Source organism: Nerophis lumbriciformis, linkage group LG10, assembly GCF_033978685.3.
Source record: "Nerophis lumbriciformis linkage group LG10, RoL_Nlum_v2.1, whole genome shotgun sequence".
In the NCBI taxonomy this organism is placed as follows: domain Eukaryota; kingdom Metazoa; phylum Chordata; class Actinopteri; order Syngnathiformes; family Syngnathidae; genus Nerophis; species Nerophis lumbriciformis.
This window is the reverse complement of record NC_084557.2, coordinates 45,839,598-45,857,289: the sequence shown is the minus strand read 5'-3', so window position 1 is coordinate 45,857,289 and position 17,692 is coordinate 45,839,598. Positions and strand designations below refer to the sequence as shown.

Sequence of the window (17,692 nt, the reverse complement as noted above, 5' to 3'; positions counted from 1 at the left end):
ATTCGTCCTCGCTTTCTCCCGTGTTGCTGGCAGTCGTGTCGTTTTCGTCGGTTTCGCTTGCATACGGTTCAAACCGATATGGCTCAATAGCTTCAGTTTCTTCTTCAATTTAGTTTTCGCTACCTGCCTCCACACTACAACCATCCGTTTCAATACATGCGTAATCTGTTGAATCGCTTAAGCCGCTGAAATCCGAGTCTGAATCCGAGCTAATGTCGCTATAGTTAAAGTTAAAGTTAAAGTACCAATGATTGTCACACACACACTAGGTGTGGCGAAATTATTCTCTGCATTTAACCCATCACCCTTGATCACCCCCTGGGAGGTGAGGGGAGCAGTGGGCAGCAGCGGTGGCCGCGCCCGGGAATCATTTTTGGTGATTTAACCCCCAATTCCAACCCTTGATACTGAGTGCCAAGCAGGGAGGTAATGGGTCCCATTTTTATAGTCTTTGGTATGACTCGGCCGGGGTTTGAACCCACAACCTACCGATCTCAGGGCGGACACTCTAACCACCAGGCCACTGAGTAGGTCACCACTAGGCCACTGAGTAGGTCACCACTAGGCCACTGAGTAGGTCAGTATAGCTTGCTGTTCTTTCCGCCATGTTTGTTTGTGTTGGCTTCACTATGTGACGTCACAGGAAAATGGACGGGTGGTTAAAATCAGGCATTTTGAAGCTTTTTTTAGGGATATTGCGTGATGGGTAAAATTTTGAAAAAAACTTCGAAAAATATAATAAGCCACTGGGAACTGATTTTTAATGGTTTTAACAATTCTGAAATTGTGATAATGTTCCCCTTTAAGCTGTGAGTCCAGTCCTCAAGTCTGAGGTATAGAGCATGAACTGATAAGGTGAGAGCATCGTCCCTTGAGGAGCCCATGTTCTGCAAACTGCCACATCGGAAGAACATTTATAGCGGCCTGTTGATGATCCATGCAGCCATGTGATGGTCCTCTCCTGCCTCTTCCAGTTTCACCAGCAGCAGTGCTGGCTGGATGGTGTTTAAAGCGCTGGAGATGTCAAAGAACATGACTATCACTGCACTTCCTGGTGCAGTGATAGTCCCATTGCTGGTGGGTGAGGGCCCGATTCAGCAGGTAGATGATGGTGTCATCCACAATGATGCTTCAACAGTAAGCCAACTGCAAGGGGTCTATAGCTGACAATGTCTGCAGATGATCCGCTCAATCAATCCATAATTGAAGATTATTTATAAAGCCCTTAATCACAAATGTCTCAAAGGGCTGCTCCATGATCTCCATGAGGTGGGAGGTCAAGGCAACTGATCTGAAGTGGTTACGCTCCTTGGGATAGGGATTGGAACCACAGAAGAGGTCTTACATAGAGTGGGGAGTTTTTCCTGCAAGTCGAAAGTTCCTTTCGTTCTTCTTTCTCTCCATTGTCAAGTTTGTTGTAACAGAAATATACAAACCCCGTTTCCATATGAGTTGGGAAATTGTGTTAGATGTAAATATAAACGGAATACAATGATTTGTGAATCCTTTTCAACCCATATTCAGTTGAATATGCTACAAAGACAACATATTTGATGTTCAAACTGATAAACATTTTTTTTTTTTTGCAAATAATCATTAACTTTAGAATTTGATGCCAGCAACACATGACAAAGAAGTTGGGAAAGGTGGCAATAAATACTGATAAAGTTGAGGAATGCTCATCAAACACTTATTTGGAACATCCCACAGGTGTGCAGGCTCATTGGGAACAGGTGTGTGCCATGATTGGGTATAAAAACATCTTCCCAAAAAATGCTCAGTCTTTCACAAGAAAGGATGGGGCGAGGTACACCCCTTTGTCCACAACTGCGTAAGCAAATAGTCAAACAGTTTAAGAACAACGTTTCTCAAAGTGCAATTGCAAGAAATTTTGGGACATCTACGGTCCATAATATCATCAAAAGGTTCAGAGAATCTGGAGAAATCACTCCACGTAAGCGGCATGGCCGAAAACCAACATTGAATGACCGTGACCTTTGATCCCTCAGACGGCACTGTATCAAAAACCGACATCAATCTCTAAAGGATATCACCACATGGGCTCAAGAACACTTCAGAAAACCACTGTCACTAAATACAGTTGGTCGCTACTTCTGTAAGTGCAAGTTAAAGTTCTACTATGCAAAGCGAAAGCCATTTATCAACAACATCCAGAAATGCCGCCGGCTTCTCTGGGCCCGAGATCATCTAAGATGGACTCATGCAAAGTGGAAAAGTGTTCTGTGGTCTGACGAGTCCACATTTCGAATTGTTTTTGGAAATATTCGACATCGTGTCATCCGGACCAAAGGGGAAGCGAACCATCCAGACTGTTATCGACGCAAAGTTCAAAAGCCAGCATCTGTGATGGTATGTGGGTGCATTAGTGCCCAAGGCATGGGTAACCATTAATGCTGAAAGGTACATACAGGTTTTGGAACAACATATGCTGCCATCTAAGCGCCGTCTTTTTCATGGACGCCCCTGCTTATTTCAGCAAGACAATGCCAAGCCACATTCAGCACGTGTTACAACAGCGTGGCTTCGTAAAAAAAAAAAATGCGGGTACTTTCCTGGCTCGCCTGCAGTCCAGACCTGTCTCCCATCGAAAATGTGTGGCGCATTATGAAGCCTAAAATACGACAGCGAAGACCCCAGACTGTTGAACGACTGAAGCTCTACATCATGGGTGTCAAACTCTGGCCCGTGGGCCAAATCTGGCCCGCCGTGTAATTTCACTTGGCCCTTGAGGCGATATCAAATTAACACTAAATCTGGCCCGCTGTTTATATATTGCGGCGTAGCCGCGGTAACACCTCAATCACCGCTAATTCTAATACTTGCCAACCCTCCCGGGAGTCTTCCATACTTCAGCGCCCCTCCCGAAAATCGTCACTTCTGCTTTTCAGCCAGTCCAACGAGTGCTGGCCCAGTCACACAACATGTGCGGCTTCTGCGCGCACACACAATTGAATGCAACGCATATTTCATCAACAGCGATACAGGTTATACTGAGGGTAGCCAAATAAAAAACTTTAACACTGTTAGAAATATACGCCACACTGTGAATCCACACCAAACAAGAATGACAAACACATTTTGGGAGAACATCCGCACTGTAACACAACATAAACACAACAGAACAAATACTCAGAACCCTTTGCAGCACTAACTCTTCCGGGACGCTACAAGGTGTGTGTGTGTGTGGGGGGGGGTTTGGTGGTAGCGGGGGTGTATGTTGTAGCGTCCCGGAAGATTTGTGCTGCTAAGGATTCTGGGTATTTGTTCTGTTGTGTTTATGTTGTGTTACGGTGCGGATGTTCTCCCGAAATGTGCTTGTCATACTTGTTTGGTGTGGATTCACAGTGTGGCGTATATTTCTAACAGTGTTAAAGTTTTTCATACTGGCACCCTCAGTGTAACCTGTATCGCTGTTGATGAAGTATGCGTTGCATTCTCTTGTGTGTGCGTCCAGGAGCCGCACATATCTTGTGACTGGGTCTGAACGATGTTAGAATGGGTGAAAAGCGGACGTGACGACAGCTTGTAGAGTACGTTAAAGGCAGTGCATTTAAGGCACGCCCCCAAGACTGTGGTCCGGGTGGACGAGAAATAATGACTGATGAACACCTTCGTTCGATAATGAAGGTTGCCTCAGCTCAAAGCCTGAGCCCCGACAATAATGAACTAGCATCCAAGAAAAGATGCCAGGTATCTGGCTAAGGCACATGAGATTAGATCAGTGTGTTGCAAACTGAGCCGTTTAAAGTCCTGAATGGTTGTTTTATTCATTGTTATTTTATTTTCAAGTGGAAAAGAGTTAATGTTGATATTTACCTCAGAAGGCTGCAAATAGAAAAGAGGCATTGTATTTTTATTTAAATTGTATTTGATATGCCATTGATATTTATTAATTATTATTATTATTAGTTGAAACTCAGTTTTGCATGTCACTATAAAGTTATATAAGCCGTGCTTGTTCAATATTTAATGCAAAACTTGTTTGGGTCCCTATTAAAAGGTTAATTTGTTCAACCTTGGCCCGCGGCTTTGTTCAATTTTAAATTTTGGCCCACTCTGTATTTGAGTTTGACACCCCTGCTCTACATTAAACAAGAATGGGAAATAATTCCACTTTCAAAGCTTCAACAATTAGTTTCCTCAGTTCCTAATCGTTTATTGAGTGTTGTTAAAAGAAAAGGTGATGTAACACAGTGGTGAACATGCCCTTTCCCAACTACTTTGGCACGTGTTGCAGCCATGAAATTCTAAGTTAATTATTTGCAAAAAAAAAATTAAGTTTATGAGTTTGAACATCAAATTTCTTGTATTTGTAGTGCATTCAATTGAATATGAGTTGAAAAGGATTTGCAAATCATTGTATTCCGTTTATAATTACATCTAACACAATTTCCCAATTCATATGGAAATGGGGTTTGTACAAAACAATTTCAAAAAATAAACAAGCATTCTGTAAATGGCGATGCTGTGTTCTAAAAATAAGTTTTAGGAACTTCCCAACTGTGTTCACTGCCCGCCCCAGTTAAGTTCCGGCAACCTTACAAAAGTTGCTGAAGAACTAAATCCACCCGGGTGAATGGGAAAGTTCCTGTAAAAGTTTGGAAAAGGGCTAGGGGGTTACATGGATCTATACATTTTTTTGGCCCTATTTTGTATCATTTCTGTTACAGCAAGAATGTGTTTGCACGTAACCTACTGTAGGTAATCTTCATTTATACTGTTTGTTCTTTGTTGCTCGTAATTCAGGGCATGTTTGCAATTGGATGGCTTGAGCTGGGGGAAGCAGAGAAAGCTCAACAATTACTTGAAAAGTGCTTCAAAAACATTCAAGGACCTTTCCAGGTAACTTTCTGACACGCACACATACTGTACGTCACAACTGGATAAAGGGAATATGACATGTGGTGGCCTTTTAGGTGTGGAGCGAGACATCGGACGGCTCGGGTGCAGTCAACTTCTTAACTGGTATGGGAGGGTTCTTGCAAGCCGTAGTGTTTGGTTACACTGGCTTCAGGTGAGACGTCTGTCACCCCAATGTTAATCAAATACATCAATACAAATATTTTTTATTTTTAGAGTTCAGAAAGAATGCCTGGCCTTTTCCCCACTTCTTCCCAATGAGCTGAGTGAGCTTTGCATCCGCGGAGTCAGCTACCTGGGCAATCGGATGGACTGGCTCTTTAGAAAACACGAGGTTTGCATAATACTGAGGGAGCCGGAAGCTGGTGACGGGTTTGCGAAGAGGTGTGATCTGCAGGTGGTCCTCAAGTCATCAGGGACTAAAATCCCTTTGACTCCAGGTAACACACCAAGTCATGAAAAGGGACGTGGGTTAAATTTTTTTAAAAATAATTTTATTTTTTATTTTTTATTTTTTTAGACATGTATCTCGTGCGCACGAGAAACTTTTTATAAAGTTATAAAAAAAAAATTAAAACATTTTTTTTAGACATGCATCTCGTGCGCACGAGATACATGTCTAAAAATAATACCGGTAATAAAATAAAATAAAAAATAAAAAAAATTTTTTTAGGCATGTATCTTGTGAGCACGAGAAACTTTATCGTGCGCACGAGATACATGTCTAAAAAAAAAAATGTTTAATTTTTATACTATATGAAACATTTTATAATTTTTTTTTTTAGACATGTATCTCGTGCGCACGAGAAACTTTTTATAAAGTTATAAAAAAAATTAAAAACTTTTTTAGACATGTATCTCATGTATCTAGTGCGCACGAGAAACTTTCTCGTGCGCACTAGATACATGTCTAAAAAAAATGTTTTTAATTTTTATACTATATGAAACATTTTATAATTTTTTTTTTTAGACATGTATCTTGTGTGCACGAGATACATGTCTAAAAAAATAAATAAAATTAAATTAAAAACATTTTTTAAATTTTTTTTCAGACATATATCTTGTGAGCACGAGAAACTTTCTCGTGCGCACGAGATACATGTCTAAAAAAAATTATAAAATAAAAGAAAAAAGAAAAAATTTATATTTTTTTTAGACATGTATCTTGTGAGCACGAGAAACTTTATCGTGCGCACGAGATACATGTCTAAAAAAATGTTTTAATTTTTAATTTTATTTAATTTTATTATTTTTTTAGACATGTATCTCGTGCGCACGAGAAAGTTTCTCGTTCTCACAAGATATATGTCTGAAAAGAAATTAAAAATGTTTTAATTACATTTTACTTATTTTGAATATGAAACATTTTATATATATATATTTTTTTTAGACATGTATCTCGTGCGCACGAGAAACTTTTTATAAAGTTATAAAAAAAATTAAAAATAAAAACATTTTTTTAGACATGTATCTAGTGCGCACGAGAAAGTTTCTCGTGCGCACGAGATACATGTCTAAAAATAATAATAAAATAAAACATTAAATTTTTTTTAGACATGTATCTTGTGAGCACGAGAAACTTTATCGTGCGCACGAGATACATGTCTAAAAATAATAATAAAATAAAATAAAACATTTTTTTTAGACATGTATCTTGTGAGCATGAGAAACTTTATCGTGCGCACGAGATGTCTAAAAAAAATAATTAATTTTTATACTATATGAAACATTTTATAATTTTTTTTTTTTAGACATGTATCTCGTGCGCACGAGATACATGACTAAAAAAATAAATAAAATTAAATTTAAAAAATGTTTTTAATTTTTTTTCAGACACATCTTGTGAGCACGAGAAACTTTCTCGTGCGCACGAGATACATGTCTAAAAAAAAAATTAAAAATTTTTTTTTAGGCATGTATCTTGTGAGCATGAGAAACTATCGTGCGCACGAGGTACATGTCTAAAAAAAACGTTTTAATTTTTATACTACCGGTATATGAAACATTTTATAATTATTTTTTTTTAGACATGTATCTCGTGCGCACGAGAAACTTTTTATAAAGTTATAAAAAAAATTAAAAACTTTTTTAGACATGTATCTCATGTATCTAGTGCGCACGAGAAACTTTCTCGTGCGCACTAGATACATGTCTAAAAAAAATGTTTTTAATTTTTATACTATATGAAACATTTTATAATTTTTTTTTTTAGACATGTATCTTGTGTGCACGAGATACATGTCTAAAAAAATAAATAAAATTAAATTAAAAACATTTTTTAAATTTTTTTTCAGACATATATCTTGTGAGCACGAGAAACTTTCTCGTGCGCACGAGATACATGTCTAAAAAAAATTATAAAATAAAAGAAAAAAGAAAAAATTTATATTTTTTTTAGACATGTATCTTGTGAGCACGAGAAACTTTATCGTGCGCACGAGATACATGTCTAAAAAAATGTTTTAATTTTTAATTTTATTTAATTTTATTATTTTTTTAGACATGTATCTCGTGCGCACGAGAAAGTTTCTCGTTCTCACAAGATATATGTCTGAAAAGAAATTAAAAATGTTTTAATTACATTTTACTTATTTTGAATATGAAACATTTTATATATATATATTTTTTTTAGACATGTATCTCGTGCGCACGAGAAACTTTTTATAAAGTTATAAAAAAAATTAAAAATAAAAACATTTTTTTTAGACATGTATCTAGTGCGCACGAGAAAGTTTCTCGTGCGCACGAGATACATGTCTAAAAATAATAATAAAATAAAACATTAAATTTTTTTTAGACATGTATCTTGTGAGCACGAGAAACTTTATCGTGCGCACGAGATACATGTCTAAAAATAATAATAAAATAAAATAAAAAAAATTTTTTAGACATGTATCTTGTGAGCATGAGAAACTTTATCGTGCGCACGAGATGTCTAAAAAAAATAATTTTTATACTATATGAAACATTTTATAATTTTTTTTTTTTAGACATGTATCTCGTGCGCACGAGATACATGACTAAAAAAATAAATAAAATTAAATTTAAAAAATGTTTTTAATTTTTTTTCAGACATATATCTTGTGAGCACGAGAAACTTTCTCGTGCGCACGAGATACATGTCTAAAAAAAAAATAAAAAAATTTTTTTTAGGCATGTATCTTGTGAGCATGAGAAACTATCGTGCGCACGAGGTACATGTCTAAAAAAAACGTTTTAATTTTTATACTACCGGTATATGAAACATTTTATAATTATTTTTTTTTAGACATGTATCTCGTGCGCACGAGAAACTTTTTATAAAGTTATAAAAAAAATTAAAAACTTTTTTAGACATGTATCTCATGTATCTAGTGCGCACGAGAAACTTTCTCGTGCGCACTAGATACATGTCTAAAAAAAATGTTTTTAATTTTTATACTATATGAAACATTTTATAATTTTTTTTTTTAGACATGTATCTTGTGTGCACGAGATACATGTCTAAAAAAATAAATAAAATTAAATTAAAAACATTTTTTTAATTTTTTTTCAGACATATATCTTGTGAGCACGAGAAACTTTCTCGTGCGCACGAGATACATGTCTAAAAAAAATTATAAAATAAAAGAAAAAAGAAAAAATTTATATTTTTTTTAGACATGTATCTTGTGAGCACGAGAAACTTTCTCGTGCGCACGAGATACATGTCTAAAAAAATGTTTTAATTTTTAATTTTATTTAATTTTATTATTTTTTTAGACATGTATCTCGTGCGCACGAGAAAGTTTCTCGTTCTCACAAGATATATGTCTGAAAAGAAATTAAAAATGTTTTAATTACATTTTACTTATTTTGAATATGAAACATTTTATATATATATATATTTTTTTTAGACATGTATCTCGTGCGCACGAGAAACTTTTTATAAAGTTATAAAAAAAATTAAAAATAAAAACATTTTTTTTAGACATGTATCTAGTGCGCACGAGAAAGTTTCTCGTGCGCACGAGATACATGTCTAAAAATAATAATAAAATAAAACATTAAAAAATTTTTTAGACATGTATCTTGTGAGCACGAGAAACTTTATCGTGCGCACGAGATACATGTCTAAAAATAATAATAAAATAAAATAAAAAAATTTTTTTAGACATGTATCTTGTGAGCATGAGAAACTTTATCGTGCGCACGAGATGTCTAAAAAAAATAATTAATTTTTATACTATATGAAACATTTTATAATTTTTTTTTTTAGACATGTATCTCGTGCGCACGAGATACATGACTAAAAAAATAAATAAAATTAAATTTAAAAAATGTTTTTAATTTTTTTTCAGACATATATCTTGTGAGCACGAGAAACTTTCTCGTGCGCACGAGATACATGTCTAAAAAAAAAATTAAAAATTTTTTTTTAGGCATGTATCTTGTGAGCATGAGAAACTATCGTGCGCACGAGGTACATGTCTAAAAAAAACGTTTTAATTTTTATACTACCGGTATATGAAACATTTTATAATTATTTTTTTTTAGACATGTATCTCGTGCGCACGAGAAACTTTTTATAAAGTTATAAAAAAAATTAAAAACTTTTTTAGACATGTATCTCATGTATCTAGTGCGCACGAGAAACTTTCTCGTGCGCACTAGATACATGTCTAAAAAAAATGTTTTTAATTTTTATACTATATGAAACATTTTATAATTTTTTTTTTTAGACATGTATCTTGTGTGCACGAGATACATGTCTAAAAAAATAAATAAAATTAAATTAAAAACATTTTTTTAATTTTTTTTCAGACATATATCTTGTGAGCACGAGAAACTTTCTCGTGCGCACGAGATACATGTCTAAAAAAAATTATAAAATAAAAGAAAAAAGAAAAAATTTATATTTTTTTTAGACATGTATCTTGTGAGCACGAGAAACTTTATCGTGCGCACGAGATACATGTCTAAAAAAATGTTTTAATTTTTAATTTTATTTAATTTTATTATTTTTTTAGACATGTATCTCGTGCGCACGAGAAAGTTTCTCGTTCTCACAAGATATATGTCTGAAAAGAAATTAAAAACATTTTTATTAAATTTTACTTATTTTGAATATGAAACATTTTATATATATATATTTTTTTTAGACATGTATCTCGTGCGCACGAGAAACTTTTTATAAAGTTATAAAAAAAATTAAAAATAAAAACTTTTTTTTTAGACATGTATCTAGTGCGCACGAGAAAGTTTCTCGTGCGCACGAGATACATGTCTAAAAATAATAATAAAATAAAACATTAAATTTTTTTTTAGACATGTATCTTGTGAGCACGAGAAACTTTATCGTGCGCACGAGATACATGTCTAAAAATAATAATAAAATAAAATAAAATAAAAATTTTAGACATGTATCTTGTGAGCATGAGAAACTTTATCGTGCGCACGAGATGTCTAAAAAGAATAATTAATTTTTATACTATATGAAACATTTTATAATTTTTTTTTTTTAGACATGTATCTCGTGCGCACGAGATACATGACTAAAAAAATAAATAAAATTAAATTTAAAAAATGTTTTTAATTTTTTTTCAGACACATCTTGTGAGCACGAGAAACTTTCTCGTGCGCACGAGATACATGTCTAAAAAAAAAATTAAAAATTTTTTTTTAGGCATGTATCTTGTGAGCATGAGAAACTATCGTGCGCACGAGGTACATGTCTAAAAAAAACGTTTTAATTTTTATACTATATGAAACATTTTATAATTTTTTTTTTTTAGACATGTATCTCGTGCGCACGAGAAACTTTTTATAAAGTTATAAAAAAAATTAAAAACTTTTTTAGACATGTATCTCATGTATCTAGTGCGCACGAGAAAGTTTCTCGTGCGCACTAGATACATGAGATACATGTCTAAAAATTTTTTTTTTAATTTTTATACTATATGAAACATTTTATAATTTTTTTTTTTAGACATGTATCTTGTGTGCACGAGATACATGTCTAAAAAAATAAATAAAATTAAATTAAAAACATTTTTAAAATTTTTTTTCAGACATATATCTTGTGAGCACGAGAAACTTTCTCGTGCGCACGAGATACATGTCTAAAAAAAATTATAAAATAAAAGAAAAAAGAAAAAATTTATATTTTTTTTAGACATGTATCTTGTGAGCACGAGAAACTTTATCGTGCGCACGAGATACATGTCTAAAAAAATGTTTTAATTTTTAATTTTATTTAATTTTATTATTTTTTTAGACATGTATCTCGTGCGCACGAGAAAGTTTCTCGTTCTCACAAGATATATGTCTGAAAAGAAATTAAAAATGTTTTAATTAAATTTTACTTATTTTGAATATGAAACATTTTATATATATATATTTTTTTTAGACATGTATCTCGTGCGCACGAGAAACTTTTTATAAAGTTATAAAAAAAATTAAAAATAAAAACATTTTTTTTAGACATGTATCTAGTGCGCACGAGAAAGTTTCTCGTGCGCACGAGATACATGTCTAAAAATAATAATAAAATAAAACATTAATTTTTTTTTAGACATGTATCTTGTGAGCACGAGAAACTTTATCGTGCGCACGAGATACATGTCTAAAAATAATAATAAAATAAAATAAAAAAAATGTTTTAGACATGTATCTTGTGAGCATGAGAAACTTTATCGTGCGCACGAGATGTCTAAAAAAATAATTAATTTTTATACTATATGAAACATTTTATAATTTTTTTTTTTTTAGACATGTATCTCGTGCGCACGAGATACATGACTAAAAAAATAAATTAAATTAAATTTAAAAAATGTTTTTAATTTTTTTTCAGACATATATCTTGTGAGCATGAGAAACTATCGTGCGCACGAGGTACATGTCTAAAAAAAACGTTTTAATTTTTATACTATATGAAACATTTTATAATTTTTTTTTTTAGACATGTATCTTGTGCGCACGAGAAACTTTTTATAAAGTTATAAAAAAAGTTAAAAACATTTTTTTTTAGACATGTATCTAGTGCGCATGAGAAACTTTCTCGTGCGCACGAGATACATGTCTAAAAATAATAACAAAATAAAATAAAACATGAAATTTTTTTTTTAGACATGTATCTTGTGAGCACGAGAAAGTTTATCGTGCGCACGAGATACATGTCTAAAAATAATAATAAAATAAAATAAATGTTTTTATTTTTTTTTAGACATGTATCTTGGGAGCACGATAAATTTTATCGTGCGCACGAGATACATGTCTAAAATTTATTTTTTATTTTTATACTATATGAAACATTTTATAATTTTTTTTTTTAGACATGTATCTCGTGCGCACGAAATACATGACTAAAAAAATAAATTAAATTAAATTTAAAAAAATAATAATAATTTGTTTTCAGACATATATCTTGTGAGCACGAGAAACTTTATCGTGCGCACGAGATACATGTCGAAAAAAATTAAATTAAATAAAAAAATGTAATTTAAAATTTTTTTTTATATAACTTTATAAAAAGTTTCTCGTGCGCACGAGAAACTTTCTCGTGCGCATGAGATACATGTCTAACAAAAATAAAATAAAATAATACAAAATAAAATTTCCCCCATGTCCCTTTAGGGCAGGGGTAGGGAACCTATGGCTCTAGAGCCAGATGTGGCTCTTTTGATGGATGCATTTGGCTCTCAGATTAATCTTAGCTGACAATACTTAACACGATAAGAAATGAATATTTCCACTGGTAATCAGAGTTAAAAATAACGTTCAAAATATAAAACATTCCCCTGCATTTGAATCCATCCATCCGTTTTCTACCGCACCTGTTCAAGAAGTCGCATTAATGGTAAGAAGTATTTTATTTATTATTAGTTAGCTTCAGAATAACAATGTTATTAAAAAGAATACGAGACTTATTATACTCAAAAAATGTTGGTGTTACTTAAAAATGCACGCATTCAGTGTTAAAAAATATTATGTGCCTCACACAGAAATACATTTTAAAAAATTTGGCTTTCATGGCTCTCTCAGCCAAAAAGGTTCCCGACCCCTGCTTTAGGGGCTCTGTACAATCCCCATGTAAGACAATAACATGTTTTTTGCATTCCCATTTGTATATTATGTGTATATATACGGTATGTATGTATATACTGTATGTATATTAAGAGTGTGCAGCTCTACCTTAAATGGTGATTCGATATGAATCTCGATACATGGGTTACGATACATGTTACTTTTTAAAACATTAGGAGTCGATGCGATACGATTCCATGCAATTTGATGCAGATGGAAGCTTTGAAAACCAAATTAAATATATCATGTATCATGTCGGAACAATGGCATGTGTTTATTTTCTAAATATAAACATACAAAACAGGCAGTGCCTGCAATAATTATGAGAAAATAGTAGAAGTATCAACTTCAAGGGATTGCAATCTATATATACACTTAAAGAAAAGATTATGTAAACGGAATACTTTTGGAAAAGCTACCAGGTATTTACTGTTGTTTGCTCATGTAACAATGCAATACAAAGAAAAGCAAGCTGTGCATCAAGTAGAGGTGTTATAACACAAGTGCAAAATACTATTAGGTGCCACCACGTAAACTAAACAGCAGCTATTGACATACTGAGCCGGTGAGCTGCTGCATCGCCTCTGAGTAGGTAAAAATTAATCTAGATCATAAATGATGCCTTTTACCTGTATAGTAGAAGGTTGTGGCCATAAACTAAGAAGTTGGTCAACTTTGACTTTCAACTTAGACTTGTAGATAGCGAGAAAGACATGAAAAGACGTTTGTGTGTGCCCACATTTTTTTCGCCTGTGTGAGGACGAAGATTAATTTCTCATCTAAACGGTAAAATATGAACATCTCATTAGTCTGCATCCTATTGAGAGCAGACGTTGGACAGTAAGTGATTGTTTTATGTTCATAGTTTGTATTTCTTGTTTAGCATTTAGCAATAGTCCTACTTGCTGGATCTGCTGATCACTCAGCTTCTGAAGCTTGTAGCTCTCCTTCACATATTCAGGCTAAAATCTGAACATCGTTCGTCCAAAAGTAGTTGTTGTTTCTCATCAAGCCTGCCATGCGACTGTGAAATGAATGTGCTGCCGTGTACTTGAAGTGACCAAAATACAGAAATATGACATGTTATTATGACTGTGTCTGTTACGTTACGTACAGTATATACTTGCAGCATTCATATAAAACGTTAATGTTTTTTGGAGGTATTTTAGATCGCTTTATAGGCGGAATAGAACAAATCCCATTACCTCCATTCCATTGTTAGCCACCTCGTACAAACTCCGTTTCCATATGAGTTGGGAAATTGTGTTAGATGTAAATATAAACGGAATACAATGATTTGCAAATCCTTTTCAACCCATATTCAATTGAATGCACTACAAAGACAACATATTTGATGTTCAAACTCATAAACATTTTTTTTTTTGCAAATAATAATTAACTTAGAATTTCATGGCTGCAACACGTGCCAAAGTAGTTGGGAAAGGGCATGTTCACCACTGTGTTACATGGCCTTTCCTTTTAATAACTTTCAGTAAACGTTTGGGAACTGAGGAGACACATTTTTTAAGCTTCTCAGGTGGAATTCTTTCCCATTCTTGCTTAATGTACAGCTTAAGTTGTTCAACAGTCTGGGGGTCTCCCTTGTGGTATTTTAGGCTTCATAATGCGCCACACATTTTCAATGGGAGACAGGTCTGGACTACAAACAGGCCAGTCTAGTACCCGCACTCTTTTACTATGAAGCCACGTTGATGTAACACGTGGCTTGGCATTGTCTTGCTGAAATAAGCAGGGGCGTCCATGGTAACGTTGCTTGGATGGCAACATATGTTGCTCCAAAACCTGTATGTACCTTTCAGCATTAATGGCGCCTTCACAGATGTGTAAGTTACCCATGTCTTGGGCACTAATACACCCCCATACCATCACAGATGCTGGCTTTTACACTTTGCGCCTATAACAATCCGGATGGTTCTTTTCCTCTTTGGTCCGGAGGACACGATGTCCACAGTTTCCAAAAACAATTTGAAATGTGGACTCGTCAGACCACAGAACACTTTTCCACTTTGTATCAGTCCATCTTAGATGAGCTCAGGCCCAGAGAAGCCGACGGCGTTTCTGGGTGTTGTTGATAAACGGTTTTCGCCTTGCATAGGAGAGTTTTAACTTGCAATTACAGATGTAGTGATCAACTGTAGTTACTGACAGTGGGTTTCTGAAGTGTTCCTGAGCCCATGTGGTGATATCCTTTACACACTGATGTCGCTTGTTGATGCAGTACAGCCTGAGGAATCGAAGGTCACGGGCTTAGCTGCTTACGTGCAGTGATTTCTCCAGATTCTCTGAACCCTTTGATGATATTACGGACCGTAGATGGTGAAATCCCTAAATTCCTTGCAATAGCTGGTTGAGAAAGGTTTTTCTTAAACTGTTCAACAATTTGCTCACGCATTTGTTGGCAAAGTGGTGACCCTCGCCCCATCCTTGTTTGTGAATGACTGAGCATTTCATGGAATCTACTTTTATACCCAATCATGGCACCCACCTGTTCCCAATTTGCCTGCTCACCTGTGGGATGTTCCAAATAAGTGTTTGATGAGCATTCTTCAACTTTATCAGTATTTATTGCCACCTTTCCCAACTTCTTTGTCACGTGTTGCTGGCATCAAATTCTAACGTTAATGATTATTTGCAACAAAAAAAAAGTTTATCAGTTTGAACATCAAATATGTTGTCTTTGTAGCATATTCAACTGAATATGGGTTGAAAAGGATTTGCAAATCATTGTATTCTGTTTATATTTACATCTAACACAATTTCCCAACTCATATGGAAACGGGGTTTGTATTTCATGTCACTTAATAAAGATATATTGTATCTTCAAACTTGAAGCTTCATTATTAACTGTTGTTATTTTGTAAATTGCTATGAATGTTTGGTTTTATAATTAATTTACATTGCATGTCTATTTCAGGGACGCCAGTAATGTTTCCTCGAGAACCTGGATGTGTTTGTAAACTTCAACTGTCATCTTTCTGCTGGCCTCTCTGAGAGAAGACTCAGGCGGTTCTAATCGCTACACACACCTTATAAAATGTGCTATATACCGTGACATCATGATTGCTGCCGCACTATATGCCAAATATTTGTGCAAAAAACGGCTTAGTATATGAACTTAACAAAAAATACAACTAGGCCAATATAAATTAATCATCACTGTAAAACTGTGTTCACATAAAGAGATAAAAATACAAAATACTGCACGTGTCCTGGTTGTTTTATTTTCAATTACATCAATAAATATGTATCTTGATAGTGATAGCAAATATTAACATTGCTGTATGTATACTTTTGACCCAGCACATTTGCTCACATTTTCAGTAGACCCATAATAAATTCATAAAAGAACCAAACTTAATTAATGTTTTTGTGACAAATAAGTATGTGCTCCAATCTGTGCCACCTGTGCAACAAATCCAGTCGTGAAATTTCCTTGCTCCTAAATATTCCAAAGTCAACTTTATTATAAGAAAAGTGAAGACTTTGGGAACAACAGCAACTCAGCCACCAAGTGGTAGGCCACGTAAACTGACAGAGAGGGGTCAGCGGATCCTGAAGTGCATAGTGCAAAGACTTTCTGCACAGTCAGTTGCTACAGAGCTCCAAACTTCATGTGGCCGTCCAATTAGCCCACGTACAGTACGCAGAGAGCTTCATGGAATGGGTTTCCATGGCCGAGCAGCTGTATCTAAGCCATACATCACCAAGTCCAATGCAAAGCGTGGGATGCAGTGGTGTAAAGCACGTCGCCACTGGACTCTAGAGCAGTGGAGACGCATTCTCTGGACTGATGAATCACACTTTTCCATCTGGCAATCTGATGGACCAGTCTGGGTTTGGAGGTTGCCAGGAGAACGCTACATTTCGGACTGCATTGTGCTGAGTGTGAAATTTGGTGGAGGAGGAATTATGGTGTGGGGTTGGTTTTTCCAGGAGTTGGGCTTGGCCCCTTAGTTCCAGTGAAAGGAACTTTGAATGTTCCAGGATACCAAAACATTTTGGACAATTCCTTAGGATGGCACTTCAAGTTCATATGTGAGTAAAGGCAGGTGGCCAAATACTTTTGGCAATATAGTGTATATATAGGGACAAACAGTAGGAAATGGATATATATATATATTATATATACACAATGGATGCATTTATATACAGTACGTATGTGTATTTGTATCCATCCAATTTCTACTGCTTGTCCTTTATTAATTCATACACTTACATTTAAAAATCTACATAGTTTGTAATCTTCAATAAGCATTACAAAAGAAAATATATATATATATATATATATATATATATATATATATATATATATATATATATATATATATATATATATATATATATATATATATGTGTGTATGTATATATATATATATACACACACACACACACATATAAATATATATATATATATATACACACACATATATAAATATATATATACTGTATATATATATATGTATATATATATATATACACATATATATATATATATATATATTAGAGATGTCAGGCCGATATTATCGGCCGATAAATGCTTTAAAATGTAATATCGGAAATGATCGGTATCGTTTTTTTATTATCGGTATCTTTATTTTTATTTATTTTTTTATTAAATCAACATAAAAAACACAAGATACACTTACAATTAGTGCACCAACCCAAAAAACCTCATTCACACAAAAGGGTTGTTTCTTTCTGTTATTAATATTCTGGTTCCTACATTATATATCAATATATATCAATA

At 33.9% G+C, this 17,692-nt stretch overlaps 1 protein-coding gene across 1 annotated transcript in view; it reads left to right on the top strand.

Annotated features, from left to right (window-relative positions):
* The window catches only part of pgghg (protein-glucosylgalactosylhydroxylysine glucosidase), a 41,576-nt gene extending 25,435 nt beyond the window's left edge, over window positions 1-16,141 (top strand). The window contains exons 12-15 of the mRNA XM_061969525.2: window positions 4,768-4,863; window positions 4,938-5,035; window positions 5,098-5,321; window positions 15,860-16,141. Coding sequence (XP_061825509.1) covers window positions 4,768-4,863; window positions 4,938-5,035; window positions 5,098-5,321; window positions 15,860-15,936 — 495 coding nt within the window. The 3' untranslated portion in view covers window positions 15,937-16,141. The remainder of the gene's footprint in view (window positions 1-4,767; window positions 4,864-4,937; window positions 5,036-5,097; window positions 5,322-15,859) is intronic.
* The last annotated feature ends 1,551 nt before the right edge of the window (window positions 16,142-17,692 follow it).